At 46.2% G+C, this 20,026-nt stretch overlaps 1 protein-coding gene and 1 long non-coding RNA gene across 2 annotated transcripts in view; one reads left to right on the top strand and one right to left on the bottom strand.

Annotated features, from left to right (window-relative positions):
• Nucleotides 1-18,242, bottom strand: part of LOC118380966 (neuron navigator 3-like) — a 280,541-nt gene extending 262,299 nt beyond the window's left edge. Inside the window, 1 exon segment of the mRNA XM_052508924.1 lies at nucleotides 17,671-18,242. Coding sequence (XP_052364884.1) covers nucleotides 17,671-17,931 — 261 coding nt within the window. The 5' untranslated portion in view covers nucleotides 17,932-18,242.
• On the top strand, nucleotides 6,553-7,061 carry LOC127924325 (uncharacterized). The gene is made up of 3 exons (XR_008117678.1): nucleotides 6,553-6,745; nucleotides 6,808-6,900; nucleotides 6,956-7,061. It is a non-coding gene; the product is annotated as an uncharacterized LOC127924325 (long non-coding RNA).
• Nucleotides 18,243-20,026: the final 1,784 nt, after the last annotated feature.

The raw sequence follows: 20,026 nt of genomic DNA on the forward strand, positions 1-20,026 counted from the left end.
ATTCTCCTCTCTCCTCCTCTACCCTCTCCTCTCCTCCTCTCCTCCTCTATCCTCCCCTCCTCTCCTCCTCTATCCTCTCCCCTTCTCCCCTCACCCTGTTTCACATTAGCAGTGTGCGGGCTGTCGGCGAGCTGTCCTAGGCCCTGCTGATTGCTAATGAGGCCGGTGTTGTGGTTGCACAGATGTTCCTCCCCGGTGCAAGGCCCAGACAGAGGCCGGGACAGGGGAGAGGGGGGAGTGAAGGGGGTATGGGGTGACCTCTGTGTGTGGTAGAGATAATCAGTGGTGGTCTCAGTGCCAGGTGTGTGGACTGAACCCCCCCATGTCTGTCTCATCAAAACATCTTCCCGAGAGATATGGGGAGAGAGAAAGGAGAATGCTGAGAGGGTAGAGCGAGAGCAGGGTAAAGAGACGTAAAGGAATGGAGTACAGAGACATTCCAGGAGGGATGGAAAGGGGAGGAATGTGGTAGAGACTAATAAGAGGAATACCCAGAATGAGGCTTTATCCCAAATGCCAGCCTATTCCCTATATAGTGGACTACTTCTGACCAGGGACCGTAGGCAGCCCATAGGACTCTGGGTAAAAGTAGTCCACTATATATGGAATAGAGATACCATTTGGGATGCAGAAAGAGCAAGAGGACAGAGTAAAAAATGGAGGGGATTTGAAAAGAAGGGATTGAGAGAGAGAGATAATAAAGGACACAGGAGGGAACCTGAAGCAAGGGCGATGAACTGAAAACAGCTAACGAGACAAACGGAGAGAGTTCGAGGAAAAGGTCAAAGACAAGATGCACTTGACCTACGTGTGTCAAATCTAATTATATTTGTCACATACCTTAAAGTGAAATGCTTACTTACAAGCCCTTAACCAACAATGTGTATGTGTGTCTGTTCTTGTGTGTGTTCAAGCATAAGAGTGTGTGTGTGTGTGTGTGTGTGTGTGTGTGTGTGTGTGTGTGTGTGTGTGTGTGTGTGTGTGTGTGTGTGTGTGTGTGTGTGTGTGTGTGTGTGTGTGTGTGTGTGTGTGTGTGTGTGTGTGTGTGTGTGTGTGTGTGTGTGTGTGTGTGTGTGTGTGTGTGTGTGTGTGTGTGTGTGTGTGTGTGTGTGTGTGTGTGTGTGTGTGTGTGTGTGTGTGTGTGTGTGTGTGTGTGTGTGTGTGTGTGTGTGTGTGTGTGTGTGTGTGTGTGTGTGTGTGTGTGTGTGTGTGTGTGTGTGTGTGTGTGTGTGTGTGTGTGTGTGTGTGTGTGTGTGTGTGTGTGTGTGTGTGTGTGTGTGTGTCTTGTACCCTGAGTATGGCTTTGGCCCCTGTTTCTTTTGTTCTTTTATGGCGTGAAACAACAAGCCAGTGGCATTGGAGAGCCCTGCCTCCTGCCTCTCTAAGATCATTTAACAGCCATACCTTTGAACTAGCAGAAGGCCCAGAGGGACTGTGTGGATCTGTTGTGTGGACCTGCTGCCTGATGTCTGTGTGTGTGTGTGTGTGTGTGGTTGTGAGGCCTCTCACGCAGGGGATTGTGAGGCTGTACTGCTACAGCATGGGTGACAGTCCTGCATCCAATCATCTCTAGTACTCTGCGAGTTCGCCATGAACATAACAGAGGGATGAAGAGATCCCAGAAAAACATTCAAGGAAAAAGGCTATAAGACCTAGCAGGACCACCATAAGAGGGAACAGGACCACTATAAGAGGTAACAGGACCACTATAAGAGGTAACAGGACCACTATAAGAGGGAACAGGACCACTATAAGAGGTAACAGGACCACTATAAGAGGTAACAGGACCACTATAAGAGGTAACAGGACCACTATAAGAGGTAACAGGACCACTATAAGAGGTAACAGGACCACTATAAGAGGTAACAGGACCACTATAAGAGGTAACAGGACCACTATAAGAGGGAACAGGACCACTATAAGAGGTAACAGGACCACTATAAGAGGTAACAGGACCACTATAAGAGGTAACAGGACCACTATAAGAGGGAACAGGACCACTATAAGAGGTAACAGGACCACTATAAGAGGTAACAGGACCACTATAAGAGGTAACAGGACCACTATAAGAGGGAACAGGACCACTATAAGAGGGAACAGGACCACAGTAAGAGGGAACAGGACCACCATAAGAGGGAACAGGACCACTGTAAGAGGTAACAGGATCCCTATAAGAGGTAACAGGACCATTATAAGAGATAACAAGATCCCTATAACAGGTAACAAGATCCCTATAAGAGGTAGCAGGACCACCATAACAGATAACAGGGCCACTATAAGAGATAACAGGATCCCTATAAGAGGTAACAGGACCACTATAAGAGGTAACAGAACCACCATAAGAGGTAACAGGATCCCTATAAGAGGTAACAGGATCACTATATGAGGTAACATACCCACTATAAGAGGTACCAGGACCATTATAAGAGGTAACAGGATCACTATAAGAGGTAACAGGACCACTATAAGAGGTAACAGGACCACTATAAGAGGTAACAGGACCACTATAAGAGGTAACAGGACCACTATAAGAGGTAACAGGACCACCATAAGAGGTAACAGGATCCCTATAAGAGGTAACAGGATCACTATATGAGGTAACATACCCACTATAAGAGGTACCAGGACCATTATAAGAGGTGACATACCCACAATAAGAGATAACAGGATCCCTATAAGAGGTAACATGATCACTATATGAGGTAACATGACCACTATAAGAGGTAACAGGACCACTATAAGAGGTAACAGGACCACTATAAGAGGTAACATGATCCCTATAAGAGGTAGTCGGACCACTATAAGAGGTAACAGGACCCCTATAAGAGGTAGCAGGACCACTATAAGAGGTAGCAGGACCACTATAAGAGGTAACAGGACCACTATAAGAGGTAACAGGACCATTATAAGAGGTAGTAGGACCCCTATAAGAGGTAGCAGGTCCACTATAAGAGGTAGTAGGACCACTATAAGAGGTAGTAGGACCACTATAAGAGGGAACAGGACCACTATAAGAGGTAGTAGGACCACTATAAGAGGGAACAGGACCACTATAAGAGGTAGTCGGACCACTATAAGAGGTAGTAGGACCCCAATAAGAGGTAGCAGGAACATTATAAGAGGTAGCAGGACCACTATAAGAGGTAGCAGGACCACTATAAGAGATAACAGGATCCCTATAACAGGTAACAAAATCCCTATAACAGGTAGCAGGACCACCATAAGAGATAACAAGACCACCATAAGAGATAACAGGACCACTATAATAGGTAACAGGACCACCATAAGAGGTAACAAGACCACCATAAGAGGGAACAGGACCACCATAAGAGGTAACAGGACCACCATAAGAGGGAACAGGACCACCATAAGAGGTACAAGACCACCATAAGAGGTAACAGGATCCCTATAAGAGGTAACAGGACCATTATAAGAGGTGACATACCCACTATAAGAGGTAACATGACCATTATAATAGGTAGTAGGACTACTATACAAGGTAACAGGACCACCATAATAGGTAACAGGACCATTATAAAAGGTAACAGGATCACTATAAGAGGTAGTAGGACCACTATAAGAGGTAACAGGACCACTATAAGAGGTAGTAGGACCACTATAAGAGGTAACAGGACCACTATAAGAGGTAGTAGGACCACTATAAGAGGTAGTAGGACCCTTATAAGAGGTAGCAGGACCACTGTAAGAGGTAGTAGGACCACTATAAGAGGTAGTAGGACCCCTATAAGAGGTAACAGGACCATTCTAAAAGGTAACATGATCACTATAAGAGGTAACAGGATCCCTATAAGAGGTAGTAGGACCACTATAAGAGGTAACAGGACCACTATAAGAGGTAACAGGACCACTATAAGAGGTAACAGGACCACTATAAGAGGTAACAGGACCACTATAAGAGGTAACAGGACCACTATAAGAGGTAACAGGACCACTATAAGAGGTAACAGGACCACTATAAGAGGTAACAGGACCACTATAAGAGGTAACAGGACCACTATAAGAGGTAACAGAACCACCATAAGAGGTAACAGGATCCCTATAAGAGGTAACAGGATCACTATATGAGGTAACATACCCACTATAAGAGGTACCAGGACCATTATAAGAGGTGACATACCCACAATAAGAGATAACAGGATACCTATAAGAGGTAACATGATCACTATATGAGGTAACATACCCACTATAAGAGGTAACAGGACCACTATAAGAGGTAACAGGATCCCTATAAGAGGTAACAGGATCCCTATAAGAGGTAGTAGGACCACTATAAGAGGTAGTAGGACCACTATAAGAGGTAACAGGACCACTATAAGAGGTAGTAGGACCACTATAAGAGGGAACAGGACCACTATAAGAGGTAACAGGACCACTATAAGAGGTAGTAGGACCACTATAAGAGGTAGCAGGACCACTATAAGAGGTAGTAGGACCACTATAAGAGGTAGTAGGACCACTATAAGAGGGAACAGGACCACTATAAGAGGTAGTAGGACCACTATAAGAGGTAACAGGACCACTATAAGAGGTAACAGGACCACTATAAGAGGTAGTAGGACCCCTATAAGAGGTAACAGGACCATTATAAGAGGTAACAGGACCACTATAAGAGGTAGCAGGACCACTATAAGAGATAACAGGATCCCTATAACAGGTAACAAAATCCCTATAACAGGTAGCAGGACCACCATAGAGATAACAAGACCACCATAAGAGATAACAGGACCACTATAATAGGTAACAGGACCACCATAAGAGGTAACAAGACCACCATAAGAGGGAACAGGACCACCATAAGAGGTAACAGGACCACCATAAGAGGGAACAGGACCACCATAAGAGGTACAAGACCACCATAAGAGGTAACAGGATCCCTATAAGAGGTAACAGGACCATTATAAGAGGTGACATACCCACTATAAGAGGTAACATGACCATTATAATAGGTAGTAGGACTACTATACAAGGTAACAGGACCACCATAATAGGTAACAGGACCATTATAAAAGGTAACAGGATCACTATAAGAGGTAGTAGGACCACTATAAGAGGTAACAGGACCACTATAAGAGGTAGTAGGACCACTATAAGAGGTAACAGGACCACTAGGACCACTATAAGAGGACCACTATAGGAACAGGACCACTATAAGAGGTAACAGGACCACCATAAGGACCACTATATAAGAGGACAGGACCACTATAAGAGGTAGTAGGACCACTATAAGAGGAACAGGACCACTATAAGAGGTAACAGGACCACCATAAGGACCCCTATAAGAGGTAACAGGACCATTCTATAAGAGGTAACATGATCACTATAAGAGGTAGCAGGACCCCTATAAGAGGTAGTAGGACCCCTATAAGAGGTAACAGGACCATTCTATAAAGGTAACAGGATCACTATAAGAGGTAACAGGACCACTATGTAAGAGGTAACAGGACCATTCTAAGAGGTAACAGGACCCACTATTAGCAGGACCATTATAAGAGGTAACAGGACCATTATAAGAGGTAACAGGACCACTGTAATTCTAAGAGGTAAGAGGGTAACAAGACCACCATAAGATAACAGGACCACCTATAAGAGGTAGCAGGACCACTATAAGAGGTAACAGGACCACTTGTGCCCATTATGTTGTTTGTCACTACTGTAGCCTCGAGGTTCGGGGTCAAATGCAGCCCAATGTGAGGCCAATACTTTTTCAATGGAGAGCATGCTGCATCCATTAAGTATGTTGTTTTTCAATTTACTCTCCAAAATGTACGACAGAGCCCGATATACCTCAAGCCTTGTCTCAAAAGCTCGTCCCTGGAAAAACAGGATGCGTCTGAAATCCTTCACCGTTAACCCGGCGGGCCTTTTTTAAAGACCTATTATTCTTCCTGTTTCACACAAAGACTGACTCGAGATCCACAGACGTTATTTATAACTGGTGCAGTCGTACTGTAAACACCAACCCCTCTGTGTGTTCTCCCTCCAAGCTTTACACAAGGAGCCGGCAGTTCACTCCCCACGGCACGAATACCAATAAAAACTGACGGAGTGAGAGTGAGAGTGAGAGAGAGAGAGAGAGAGAGAGGGAGAGAGACATAGACATACAGGTAGAGAGACAGACAAAGAGAGAGACAGAGAGAGAGAGCGAGAGAGAGAGAGAGAGAGACAGAGAGACAGACAGAGAGAGACAGAGGGAGAGAGACACAGAGAGAGACAGATAGAAAGAGAAAGAGAGAGAGACAGACAGACAGGCAGGCAGAGAGAAGGGGAGAGGGACAGAGAGAGACAGAGAGAGAGAAAGACAGACAGAGAGAGAGAGACCAGAGGAATAAGAGGCAGGAATGTAGTAGTTACCCCTTTATCAACAGGGGTTAGTGTGTCCATGCTCGATCCCATCACCATATCTCTCCATTTGTCAACATTTGTTGAGAAACAGGTTGTGGTGGGTCTCTTGCCTGGGTGGGAACATTGGTGTTTGAATACAGAGAAATGCCCTGTTACAGAGGTCCTGTGTAGCTATCCCTGTTATGTTATCCCAGAGGTCCTGTGTAGCTATCCCTGTTATCCCAGAGGTCCTGTGTAGCTATCCCTGTTATCCCAGAGGTCCTGTGTAGCTATCCCTGTTATCCCAGAGGTCCTGTGTAGCTATCCCTGTTATCCCAGAGGTCCTGTGTAGCTATCCCTGTTATCCCAGAGGTCCTGTGTAGCTATCCCTGTTATCCCAGAGGTCCTGTGTAACTATCCCTGTTATCCCAGAGGTCCTGTGTAACTATCCCTGTTATCCCAGAGGTCCTGTGTAACTATCCCTGTTATCCCAGAGGTCCTGTGTAGCTATCCCTGTTATCCCAGAGGTCCTGTGTAGCTATCCCTGTTATCCCAGAGGTCCTGTGTAGCTATCCCTGTTATCCCAGAGGTCCTGTGTAGCTATGTCCCAGAGGTCCTGTGTAGCTATCCCTGTTATCCCAGAGGTCCTGTGTAGCTATCCCTGTTATCCCAGAGGTCCTGTGTAGCTATCCCTGTTATCCCAGAGGTCCTGTGTAGCTATCCCTGTTATCCCAGAGGTCCTGTAGCTATCCCTGTCCATGTTATCCCAGAGCTATCCCTGTATCCCAGAGGTCCCAGTAGGTTATCCCCTGTGTAGCTATCCTTGTTATCCCAGGGGATATGTGGTAAAAGGGAAGCAGGGCCCTGTGCTGCATGCCTGGGGTCAACACACCGCCACTTCCCGGGGCTTCTCCCTCTCTTCCAGATAAGGAGCCCAGGCAGCCAGACCAGACCACCCATGGCTAGGACACAACCCCGGCTCGGCCTCCCTCCCCACCTCCCTCTGTCTCTGACGGGAAGAGCTGGCAGGGACCCCAAGCTCTGCAGACCAGACTAGGGCGGCTGCCTCGGCAGCATCTGAGCCAGTGGGGAGAGGAGCTGTGTTTACATTCCCCACACTAACTCCAGAGCCAGTGAGACCTAACACGGATCCCTGAGCTCACCACTTTCCTCCTCTCCCTGCTGGCCCCCCTGCAGGGGTTTATCAGCACCTGGGCGTAGTGAGAGGTGGAGGAGATGCGCCGTTGCAGCAAACAAGGCCATGTGCAATCGCACTCTCTGGTTCATCTCTTCTTGCTGACATTTTGGCAGGTCAGATCAGAGACAAACAACAGGATGTGTGGAAGAAGATCCACAGGACGTTTGCGCCAGGCAGGGTGTATCTTACCAGTTGTCTGCGCTTCCAGCAAACAAAAACTGATACACATATTCAGAACAACATCCCCTCACTAAGGTTACACGGCTATGTATGGTTGCCATAGCAGCCAAGGGAACAGAGCATGGCAACAGAGCCTGTGTTTCATGACCTGACCTGAGGTATCTTGTGTGTTTCTAAGACACAAACTGGGTGCAGTGGTCATGGGGAGAATTGTTCTACAGTAAATCTATTATAATGGTTGTAGTAAGTGCATGTGCAGTGTTTCCATTGGGAAGGAGTGAGAGTAGAGACAGTTGGCCTGTGTCCCATCTAATCTCTGATTGCAGCCTGGCAAAAACTTTACCTTGGTACCTTGAAGCATGAAAGGGCCCATGTTTGAATTCCTTATGACTGCATCTTTCCTTTCTCCCTTCCTTGATGTAATAACTGATTAGACATGCGTAGGCAGGCGAACACCACATGGATTAAACCGGCCAGTCATTTCTAATCAGGGATGCACTTCAAACGGAGACAGGGATACAAACCATAACATGGTGGCCAACCAAAAAAGAACCATGATAAATCTCGGCTCAGACACCAGGGATACAAACCATAACATGGTGGCCAACCAAAAAAGAACCATGAAAGATCTCGGCTCAGACACCAGGACTAGAAACCATACCATGGCGGCCAACCAAAAAAGAACCATGAAAAATCTCGGCTCAGACACCAGGACTAGAAACCATACCATGGCACCAAAAAAGAACCAGATAAATCTCGGCTCAGACATCAGGGCATCCTGTCTCAGCTGGAAAGTCTAACACATCAGCACCCCACGATGCTTGTAACTGGGATGACCCAGGGAGGATGTGACATCCGCGGTATCACGGAATCAGATGCAGTGACACAGGAAAGGTGTGAAATGAGCAGATGTTGCTGTTATTCATACTCGCAGGACAAACTGGGATCTACGTCTAACCTGTCAATCATTCTTCATATGCTGTAACCCAAAGAGGGTTTATTTTGTTTGACGTTAATGGCATCGGATTGAATAAAATGACAACAACAACAAACAACTCTTAGTGGGACGTTGAGAAATCAATGGTTGTAAAAGCTGCGAAAAATGAATAACACTGCTCTCGCTCAAGGGCTGCTCACACTCTGTCTGCGTTCCAACTGGCCCCCTTTTCCCTATATAGTGCACTACTTTTAACCAGAACTCTATTGGCCCTAATCAAAAGTAGGGCACTATGTAAGAAATAGGGTTCCATTTGGGACAACACCTCCCTCACCACTGTAGCTGGGTATCTGCCAAGGCTCCGAGCCACAGATCGCATCAGCAGAGCCGTGGCACTTCATTACAACCCCATTCACCTCCAGTACCTCTTCATTCTACAGTGACTGACAAGGTATGTCAGTGAGTACTACAGTGTGTATATGTGTGTGTGTGACTGTGTGTGTGTGTCCTGGATCTCATCTCAATCACAGGGAGGAGGATCTCTTGACAGGTCAACCTTGGATGGATTAACTGAGATCCCGGGGAAGAATGCAGGTGTTATGCAAGACCACCAAAGGAAGGAGGCCTCCTAAGAATGCCAACACGTACAATCGTATAGATTGAACGCAGACATGTGCAAAAGCAGGCACACACAAATGTACAAATGCACACACACACACACACACACACACACACACACACACATACACACACACACACACACACACACACACACACACACACACACACACACACACACACACACACACATTCAGCCCTCAATATTATTGATGTCCTAAAGCATTGATATTCTAAACACACCCTACAAACCACAGTTATTTGTCATTTTCAAACAGAAGCATTGGATATGTTTAGCTCATAATTAGTTTGAAACCGGTTAACATTAACCACTTGTCATGTGGAATCCTTCCTTTTATTCCCAATCATGATTAATGGTCCCCAACACATTACAGGCTCTGAAGCAGTGTGTGTTTGTGTCATGAGATTCCCTTCAAACTTTCTCTCAGTTAGGAATAACAACACAGTCTGGTAAACACTAAACAAGGAGAGCGGCCAGCCCAGTGCTTAACCAAGGACAAACAAGTCCACACAAGCATGCATTATGCAGCGAGGGTCTGCTTTGATCTGTTGGATCACCCTGAATCCTTCCTTTCAGCCACTCCACACAGGACAAGCTGTATCAGTCACTGTGTGGAGGAGTAATGACAACATGTACCCTATCTCTACTACTGTCACACTGTGGAGGAGTAATGACAACATGTACCCTATCTCTACTACTGTCAGTCACTGTGGAGGAGTAATGACAACATGTACCCTATCTCTACTACTGTCACACTGAGGAGTAATGACAACATGTACCCTATCTCTACTACTGTCAGTCACTGTGGAGGAGTAATGACAACATGTACCCTATCTCTACTACTGTCAGTCACTGTGGAGGAGTAATGACAACATGTACCCTATCTCTACTACTGTCACACTGAGGAGTAATGACAACATGTACCCTATCTCTACTACTGTCAGTCACTGTGGAGGAGTAATGACAACATGTACCCTATCTCTACTACTGTCAGTCACTGTGGAGGAGTAATGACAACATGTACCCTATCTCTACTACTGTCACACTGAGGAGTAATGACAACATGTACCCTATCTCTACTACTGTCAGTCACTGTGGAGGAGTAATGACAACATGTACCCTATCTCTACTACTGTCAGTCACTGTGGAGGAGTAATGACAACATGTACCCTATCTCTACTACTGTCACACTGAGGAGTAATGACAACATGTACCCTATATCTACTACTGTCACACTGAGGAGTAATGAAAACATGTACCCTATATCTACTACTGTCACACTGAGGAGTAATGAAAACATGTACCCTATCTCTACTACTGTCAGTCACTGTGGAGGAGTAATGACAACATGTACCCTATCTCTACTACTGTCAGTCACTGTGGAGGAGTAATGACAACATGTACCCTATCTCTACTACTGTCACACTGAGGAGTAATGACAACATGTACCCTATCTCTACTACTGTCAGTCACTGTGGAGGAGTAATGACAACATGTACCCTATCTCTACTACTGTCAGTCACTGGAGGAGTAATGACAACATGTACCCTATCTCTACTACTGTCACACTGAGGAGTAATGACAACATGTACCCTATCTCTACTACTGTCAGTCACTGTGAGGAGTAATGACAACATGTACCCTATCTCTACTACTGTCAGTCACTGTGAGGAGTAATGACAACATGTACCCTATCTCTACTACTGTCACACTGAGGAGTAATGACAACATGTACCCTATCTCTACTACTGTCACACTGAGGAGTAATGACAACATGTACCCTATATCTACTACTGTCACACTGAGGAGTAATGAAAACATGTACCCTATATCTACTACTGTCACACTGAGGAGTAATGACAACATGTACCCTATCTCTACTACTGTCACACTGAGGAGTAATGACAACATGCACCCTATCTCTACTACTGTCAGTCACTGTGAGGAGTAATGACAACATGTACCCTATCTCTACTACTGTCACACTGAGGAGTAATGACAACATGCACCCTATCTCTACTACTGTCACGCTGAGGAGTAATGACAACATGTACCCTATCTCTACTACTGTCAGTCACTGTGAGGAGTAATGACAACATGTACCCTATCTCTACTACTGTCAGTCACTGTGAGGAGTAATGACAACATGTACCCTATCTCTACTACTGTCAGTCACTGTGAGGAGTAATGACAACATGTACCCTATCTCTACTACTGTCACACTGAGGAGTAATGACAACATGTACCCTATCTCTACTACTGTCAGTCACTGTGAGGAGTAATGACAACATGTACCCTATCTCTACTACTGTCAGTCACTGTGAGAGAATAATGACAGCATGTACCCTATCTCTACTACTGTCAGTCACTGAGGAGTAATGACAACATGTACCCTATCTCTACTACTGTCAGTCACTGTGAGGAATAATGACAGCATGTACCCTATCTCTACTACTGTCAGTCACTGTGAGGAGTAATGCAACATGTGCCCTATCTCTACTACTGTCAGTCACTGTGAGGAGTAATGACACCATGTACCCTATCTCTACTACTGTCACACTGAGGAGTAATGACAACATGTACCCTATCTCTACTACTGTCACACTGAGGAGTAATGACAACATGTACCCTATCTCTACTACTGTCACACTGAGGAGTAATGACAACATGTACCCTATCTCTACTACTGTCACACTGAGGAGTAATGACAACATGTACCCTATCTCTACTACTGTCACACTGAGGAGTAATGACAACATGTACCCTATCTCTACTACTGTCAGTCACTGTGAGGAGTAATGACAACATGTACCCTATCTCTACTACTGTCACACTGAGGAGTAATGACAACATGTACCCTATCTCTACTACTGTCACACTGAGGAGTAATGACAACATGTACCCTATCTCTACTACTGTCAGTCACTGAGGAGGAGTAATGACAACATGTACCCTATCTCTACTACTGTCACACTGGAGAGTAATGACAACATGTACCCTATCTCTACTACTGTCACACTGAGGAGTAATGACAACATGTACCCTATCTCTACTACTGTCAGTCACTGAGGAGTAATGACAACATGTACCCTATCTCTACTACTGTCACACTGAGGAGGAGTAATGACAACATGTACCCTATCTCTACTACTGTCAGTCACTGTGGAGGAGTAATGACAACATGTACCCTATCTCTACTACTGTCAGTCACTGTGAGGAGTAATGACAACATGTACCCTATCTCTACTACTGTCAGTCACTGTGAGGAGTAATGACAACATGTACCCTATCTCTACTACTGTCAGTCACTGTGAGGAGTAATGACAACATGTGCCCTATCTCTACTACTGTCAGTCACTGTGAGGAGTAATGACAGCATGTACCCTATCTCTACTACTGTCACACTGAGGAGTAATGACAACATGTACCCTATCTCTACTACTGTCACACTGAGGAGTAATGACAACATGTACCCTATCTCTACTACTGTCAGTCACTGTGAGGAGTAATGACACCATGTACCCTATCTCTACTACTGTCACACTGAGGAGTAATGACAACATGTACCCTATCTCTACTACTGTCAGCACTCACTGAGGAGTAATGACAACATGTACCCTATCTCTACTACTGTCAGTCACTGGAGTAATGAGTACCCTATCTACTACTGTCACATGTACCCTATCTCTACTACTGTCACACTGAGGAGTAATGACAACATGTACCCTATCTCTACTACTGTCAGTCACTGTGAGGAGTAATGACAACATGTACCCTATCTCTACTACTGTCAGTCACTGTGAGGAGTAATGACAACATGTACCCTATCTCTACTACTGTCACACTGAGGAGTAATGACAACATGCACCCTATCTCTACTACTGTCACACTGAGGAGTAATGACAACATGTACCCTATATCTACTACTGTCACACTGAGGAGTAATGACAACATGTACCCTATCTCTACTACTGTCACACTGAGGAGTAATGACAACATGTACCCTATCTCTACTACTGTCACACTGAGGAGTAATGACAACATGCACCCTATCTCTACTACTGTCACACTGAGGAGTAATGACAACATGTACCCTATATCTACTACTGTCACACTGAGGAGTAATGACAACATGTACCCTATCTCTACTACTGTCACGCTGAGGAGTAATGACAACATGTACCCTATCTCTACTACTGTCAGTCACTGTGAGGAGTAATGACAACATGTACCCTATCTCTACTACTGTCAGACAACATGTACCCCTATCTCTACTACTGTCAGTCACTGAGGAGTAATGACAACATGTACCCTATCTCTACTACTGTCATGTCACTGTGAGGAGTAATGACAACATGTACCCTATCTCTACTACTGTCAGTCACTGAGGAGTAATGACAGCATGTACCCTATCTCTACTACTGTCAGTCACTGTGAGGAGTAATGACAACATGTACCCTATCTCTACTACTGTCAGTCACTGTGAGGAATAATGACAGCATGTACCCTATCTCTACTACTGTCAGTCACTGTGAGGAGTAATGACAACATGTACCCTATCTCTACTACTGTCAGTCACTGAGGAGTAATGACAACATGTACCCTATCTCTACTACTGTCAGTCACTGTACCCTATCTCTACTACTGAGGAATAATGACAGCATGTACCCTATCTCTACTACTGTCACACTGAGGAGTAATGACAACATGCACCCTATCTCTACTACTGTCACACTGAGGAGTAATGACAACATGTACCCTATCTCTACTACTGTCACACTGAGGAGTAATGACAACATGTACCCTATCTCTACTACTGTCACACTGAGGAGTAATGACAACATGTACCCTATCTACTACTACTGTCAGTCACTCACACTGAGGAGTAATGACAACATGTACCCTATCTCTACTACTGTCAGTCACTGAGGAGTAATGACAACATGTACCCTATCTCTACTACTGTCACACTGAGGAGTAATGACAACATGTACCCTATCTCTACTACTGTCACGCTGAGGAGTAATGACAACATGTACCCTATCTCTACTACTGTCACACTGAGGAGTAATGACAACATGCACCCTATCTCTACTACTGTCACGCTGAGGAGTAATGACAACATGTACCCTATCTCTACTACTGTCACACTGAGGAGTAATGACAACATGTACCCTATCTCTACTACTGTCAGTCACTGTGAGGAGTAATGACAACATGTACCCTATCTCTACTACTGTCACACTGAGGAGTAATGACAACATGTACCCTATCTCTACTACTGTCACACTGAGGAGTAATGACAACATGTACCCTATCTACTACTGTCAGTCACTGTGAGGAGTAATGACAACATGTACCCTATCTCTACTACTGTCACACTGAGAAGTAATGACAACATGTACCCTATCTCTACTACTGTCACACTGAGGAGTAATGACAACATGTACCCTATCTCTACTACTGTCAGTCACTGAGGAGTAATGACAACATGTACCCTATCTCTACTACTGTCAGTAACTGAGGAGTAATGACAACATGTACCCTATCTCTACTACTGTCAGTCACTGAGGAGTAATGACAACATGCACCCTATCTCTACTACTGTCAGTCACTGTGAGGAGTAAGGAGTAATGACAACATGTACCCTATCTCTACTACTGTCACACTGTCAGTCACTGTGAGGAGTAATGACAACATGTACCCTATCTCTACTACTGTCAGTCACTGTGAGGAGTAATGACAACATGTACCCTATCTCTACTACTGTCAGTCACTGTGAGGAGTAATGACAACATGTACCCTATCTCTACTACTGTCAGTCACTGTGAGGAGTAATGACAACATGTACCCTATCTCTACTACTGTCAGTCACTGTGAGGAGTAATGACAACATGTACCCTATCTCTACTACTGTCACACTGAGGAGTAATGACAACATGTACCCTATCTCTACTACTGTCAGTCACTGTGAGGAGTAATGACAACATGTACCCTATCTCTACTACTGTCACACTGAGGAGTAATGACAACATGTACCCTATCTCTACTACTGTCAGTCACTGTGCGGAGTAATGACAACATGTACCCTATCTCTACTTCTCCGACAGGGGAGGATTACCCCCCCCCCCATTATTTATGCTGATAGTAAAAAAAAATAACCAGGAAAAATGTGTTTAATTTAGGAAATGTGTTCACCAAGTATTCCCAGGAATAAAAAGAGATGTGAACGTGTCTCAATGTTATCAAGCTATGAACATATTGTTATTTTCAAATCAAATAGTTCTGGTTAATGAGCAGTTTACAAATTAGTAGAATTATGTTTTAGCCCCCGACCCTCCGCTCCAAAACAAATTGCACTACACTACGTCACATCCCAGCTCCTCCCAGCTCCTCCCAGCACCTCCCAGCTCCTCCCAGCACCTCCCAGCTCCTCCCAGCACCTCCTCCTCCCAGCACCTCCCAGCTCCTCCCAGCTCCTCCCAGCTCCTTCCCAGCACCTCCCACCTCCTCCCAGCACCTCCCAGCTCCTCCCAGCTCCTCCCAGCACCTCCCACCTCCTCCCAGCTCCTCCCAGCACCTCCCAGCTCCTCCCAGCACCTCCCAGCTCCTCCCAGCTCCTCCCAGCACCTCCCAGCTCCTCCCAGCTCCTCCCAGCTCCTCCCAGCACCTCCCAGCTCCTCCCAGCTCTTCCCAGCACCATCCAGCTTTTCCCAGCTCCTCCCAGCACCTCCCAGCTCCTCCCAGCACCTCCCAGCTCTTCCCAGCTCCTCCCAGCTCTTCCCAGCACCATCCAGCTTTTCCCAGCTCCTCCCACTAGAGAAAAGTGAAATAAGTCAAGTGTGTTGTTGTTCACTCAGGGGTTGTGACACCAAAAGGGAGGAAGCAGAACCCTTTCAACAGCGTACATAGAAACCGATGGTTTATGGAGTGCATGTAACAGAGTTACCGGTTCAGCACCGGGTTAATGATAAAACACACTTCCCCTTGCTCTGGCCCTGCATGCGCTTTCCACTCAGTCACGGACACGCTACAAGGATCCAGGAGGCAGCGCTCAGCTGCTCAGCTCTTTGATGTCAGCACATATTTCCAGGAGAAAAGCGGCCCCTGAGTCAGTTAAGAACTTGAAGACAAAATAGAAAAAGAAAAGGCTCCCAGAAGCCCCAGCAGTAAACAAGGAGACTTGGCCGGAGCGAGCAGGAAACAGGAACGTCTGTTGGTATTTTGACAGGTGGAAGATGTAGGGCGAGCATGCACTACCAAAACTATTTGGCGGGGATATTTGAAATCCTTTCGCTTCCTTTCTGAGACGGACCCCGCCTTCTCCACTTGTCATGAGTCCAATTTCCAACATTCTAAAACACTCCCAAAGAACTTGGCACCGGCTGACTTTAGTATGGGAAAGCACTTAAGGCGATCCGTTCATGTCTATCATTCGCTAGCCATTCTTACCACGCCTTTTTAATACGTCTGGGCCTGAGAATGGGCTTTAGTAGCGCTCAGAGGGGAAACGCCAGCTAGCCATCTGAAACGCTACTCCACACGAGGGGAACGCTGAGAGGAGAGGGGTGTTTTGTATTCAGGGCATGTCAGATTCAGAGGGGCTTCTCAGGTAGCAGTGATTACTATGCATAGCTTTTCCCTCCTATAAAACAGGCAGCACGGTTCATTTCACAGATAGGGATCTTAATAGACTGAGCGCAACACGACGATGCGGCGCATGCACATGAATGTCGGCACTCTGGTTCTGTGACACGTTGCCCCACTTAATGACAGATTTGCGAGTCAACTGACAGAGTTTGAGACTGCATCACAGCGCAAAGCAATGGAAGGACACAAAAGATAAATAAAATGGTGCTGAAATTATTTAGAGGCATTTAAAGTATTTATGTCACAATTCCATGTAGTCTATGATAAAACACCACATCAAAAACAGCTATTTCCTGATTGGGTATAGTTAAGGAGGATTGGGTATAGTTAAGGAGGATTGGGCATAGTTAACGAGGATTGGGTATAGTTAAGGAGGTTTGACATCTACTTTTTGAAGTTTGCTAAGTGCTGCAAGCAGACCTCCACCCAATAGTATATAGAGAGCATGGCACCTGCTATAACTTGCTGAACCAAGACCACATTGATTTCTAAATGAGTCATCTAGTCACACAGAAACAGAACAGTCTAAAGAAAATCCAACAAGCCTGCCTCTGTTAGGTAGCTCACTCAGACTTGGCCAGCCAGCACAGCCACCTGTAGAGCTAATCAATTCCCCCTGCACAGACAGACATGTAGACAGAAATCATTACGAGAGTAGAGTTTGAAGGGAGAAGGAGCCACAGAGTGACAGCATGTCCCCAGTAACAACACACTGTCACTGACCTTGCAGATCTTACTCTCCTCTGTCTCCTTGCTCCGTCCCTGTTGTTTCTGCTGCGTCCTCCTCTCCTGGTACTCTGACTTGAGTGACAGCTGACAGGAGGAGAGCAGGGGGATTCTGACCCCCTCAGCTCTGGGGTCCTGGCCATGTACCCCCCGTGTGGCAGCGGTTCTGCCCGGGTTGGGGATGGGGAGAGCGCTGTGGACCGGCTTGGAGCCCACTGAGGGTTGTCTGAGCTTGGAGGCTACTCCTACCACCGGCATGGTCCGTCACATCCAGAGAGAGAGTTCAAAAGCAGACAGGAGGAAGAGGTTGAAAAAACAGCGAGAGGAGTTGTTTCCCTCAGTTTCCCACACAAGAGAGGCCAAATAAGAGCCCTGTGTCTCCTCCTGACGTCTGGCAGAGAAAAAGAGGGGAAGGAGAAGACAAAATAAAGAGAGGGCTGCCTCTCAGAGAGAAGTCTGGAGTGGGAGAGCAGCCGCAGTCATTCTGTAGCCTACAGCATGTGGGATTTACAGAAACTGAGAAGGTTTCTCCGCCACCGGTTCACTCCCCCTCTCTCTTGCTCCCCCTCCTCCTCTCTGTCAGAGCTCAACCACTCCTCCCTCTCAATTTCTGTCAGAACTACAAAACCAAACAGTCCTCGGGGGCGTAAACTCCTCTGGAAGGTAACCGCCACTCCACCAGTGATTATAGACCTGGTTAAGTGCATGTCCCTCCCTCCCTCCCTCCCTCCCTCCCCCTCCCTCCCTCCCTCCCTCCCTCCCTCCCTCCTCTCTCCCTCCTCTCCTCCCTCCCTCCCTCTCTCCTCTCTCTCCTCTCCTCTCTCTCCCTCTCTCCTCTCTCTCTCTCTCTCTCTCTCTCTCTCTCTCTCTCTCTCTCTCTCTCTCTCTCTCTCTCTCTCTCTCTCTCTCTCTCTCTCTCTCTCTCTCTCCCTCCCCCTGTCTTTCTCTCTCTCTCTCTGAGCAGCATTCCTCAGCAGCACGTTACTCCCCAGCTCCAACTGTCAAAACAGCTCTCTCCGTAGCCGAGCGCTGATCACTAGAAATAGACACCTCTCACTGGCTGCCTGCATCTGGGACAGCCCTCCTCTTTGATGAAAGAAATAGTAAAAGTTAAATAAAAAAAATAAAGTTTGGAGAGTTATCCAGTACATAATCCCTCACACTGAAGCAGTTTGTCTGGTTCCTGGGACTATTTTTCATGGCGGAAAGAGTTCTAGGTTATTAAGAAATCTCTGCATTTCACTCTTTTCCGTCTCTCTCCCTCTCCCTCTCTCCCTCTCTCCCTCTCCCTCTCTCGCCCTCCCTCTCTCCCTCCTGCTCCAGAATATGGCTTTGGAAAGACAGGCGGTGAGCAGAGGACTGACACCAGTGTTTGGGAGTTGTGGTTTGTGCAGCATCTGAAAGTGCCTCAGTGGGGGAAAAACTGCTTCTCTCACAGCCAGGCGGACGGTTGTGGCAGAAAAACGACCTCCTTGCTAATTCCTGTCAAACAAATAATCAGAACATCCAGAGGAATTGAACAGAAAAGTGGCAACTCTGTTTTCTCTGTCAAGAAAAGAGAAAAGGAGGGATATTTTTCATTTAGTCTAGTGGTGAAGGAAATGGAGTCATTGATCACTAAATGCCATGTACTTTCCTGCTGGCTAAACGCCTCTCTCGACCTAGCTTTTCAACTGCTAGTGGTGAGAAACGGGCAACCCTGAATGCATTTGGAGTTTATTAACTGGACAAAATGTGACATGTAAGTGTGGTTTTTAACGGCTCCTAGTGTGGTGTGAGACGTAAAAGGGAGTGAAAGATTAATATGGAAAGCCTACATCTGGTTCGGTTTAGGGGCTGGGATGTGTGAGAGTAGGGAGGATTACCACGTCACACCAAACCGGAACATTTGAACACTGCATCATCCAATAGAAGACGAGAACTGAAGAAGAGAACTGAGCAGGCTTGTCCTGCAGATTGAACTGGCTCAATGTACACTAAGCAGCATACCACCCTGCATCCCACTGCTGGCTTACATCTGAATCCAAGCAGGGTTGGTCCTTGTCAGCCCCTGGATGAGAGACCAGATCTTACTGGAAGTGGCATTGGAAGGCCATTAGGAGGAACTCTCCTCTGGTCTAAAATAAATAAATATGCAAATGCCCCAGGGCAGTGATTGGGGACATTGCCCTGTGTAGGGTGCCGTCTTTCAGATGGGACGTGAAACGGATGTCCTGACTCTCTGTGGTCACTAAAGATCCCATGGCAGTTATCATGAGAGTAAGGGTGTTAACCCCGGTGTCCTGGCTAAATTCCCAATCTGCCCCTCAAACCATCATGGCCACCTAATCATCCCCAACTTCCAATTGGCTCA

This window comes from Oncorhynchus keta, unplaced genomic scaffold (genome assembly GCF_023373465.1).
Source record: "Oncorhynchus keta strain PuntledgeMale-10-30-2019 unplaced genomic scaffold, Oket_V2 Un_contig_3943_pilon_pilon, whole genome shotgun sequence".
Lineage (NCBI taxonomy): Eukaryota > Metazoa > Chordata > Actinopteri > Salmoniformes > Salmonidae > Oncorhynchus > Oncorhynchus keta.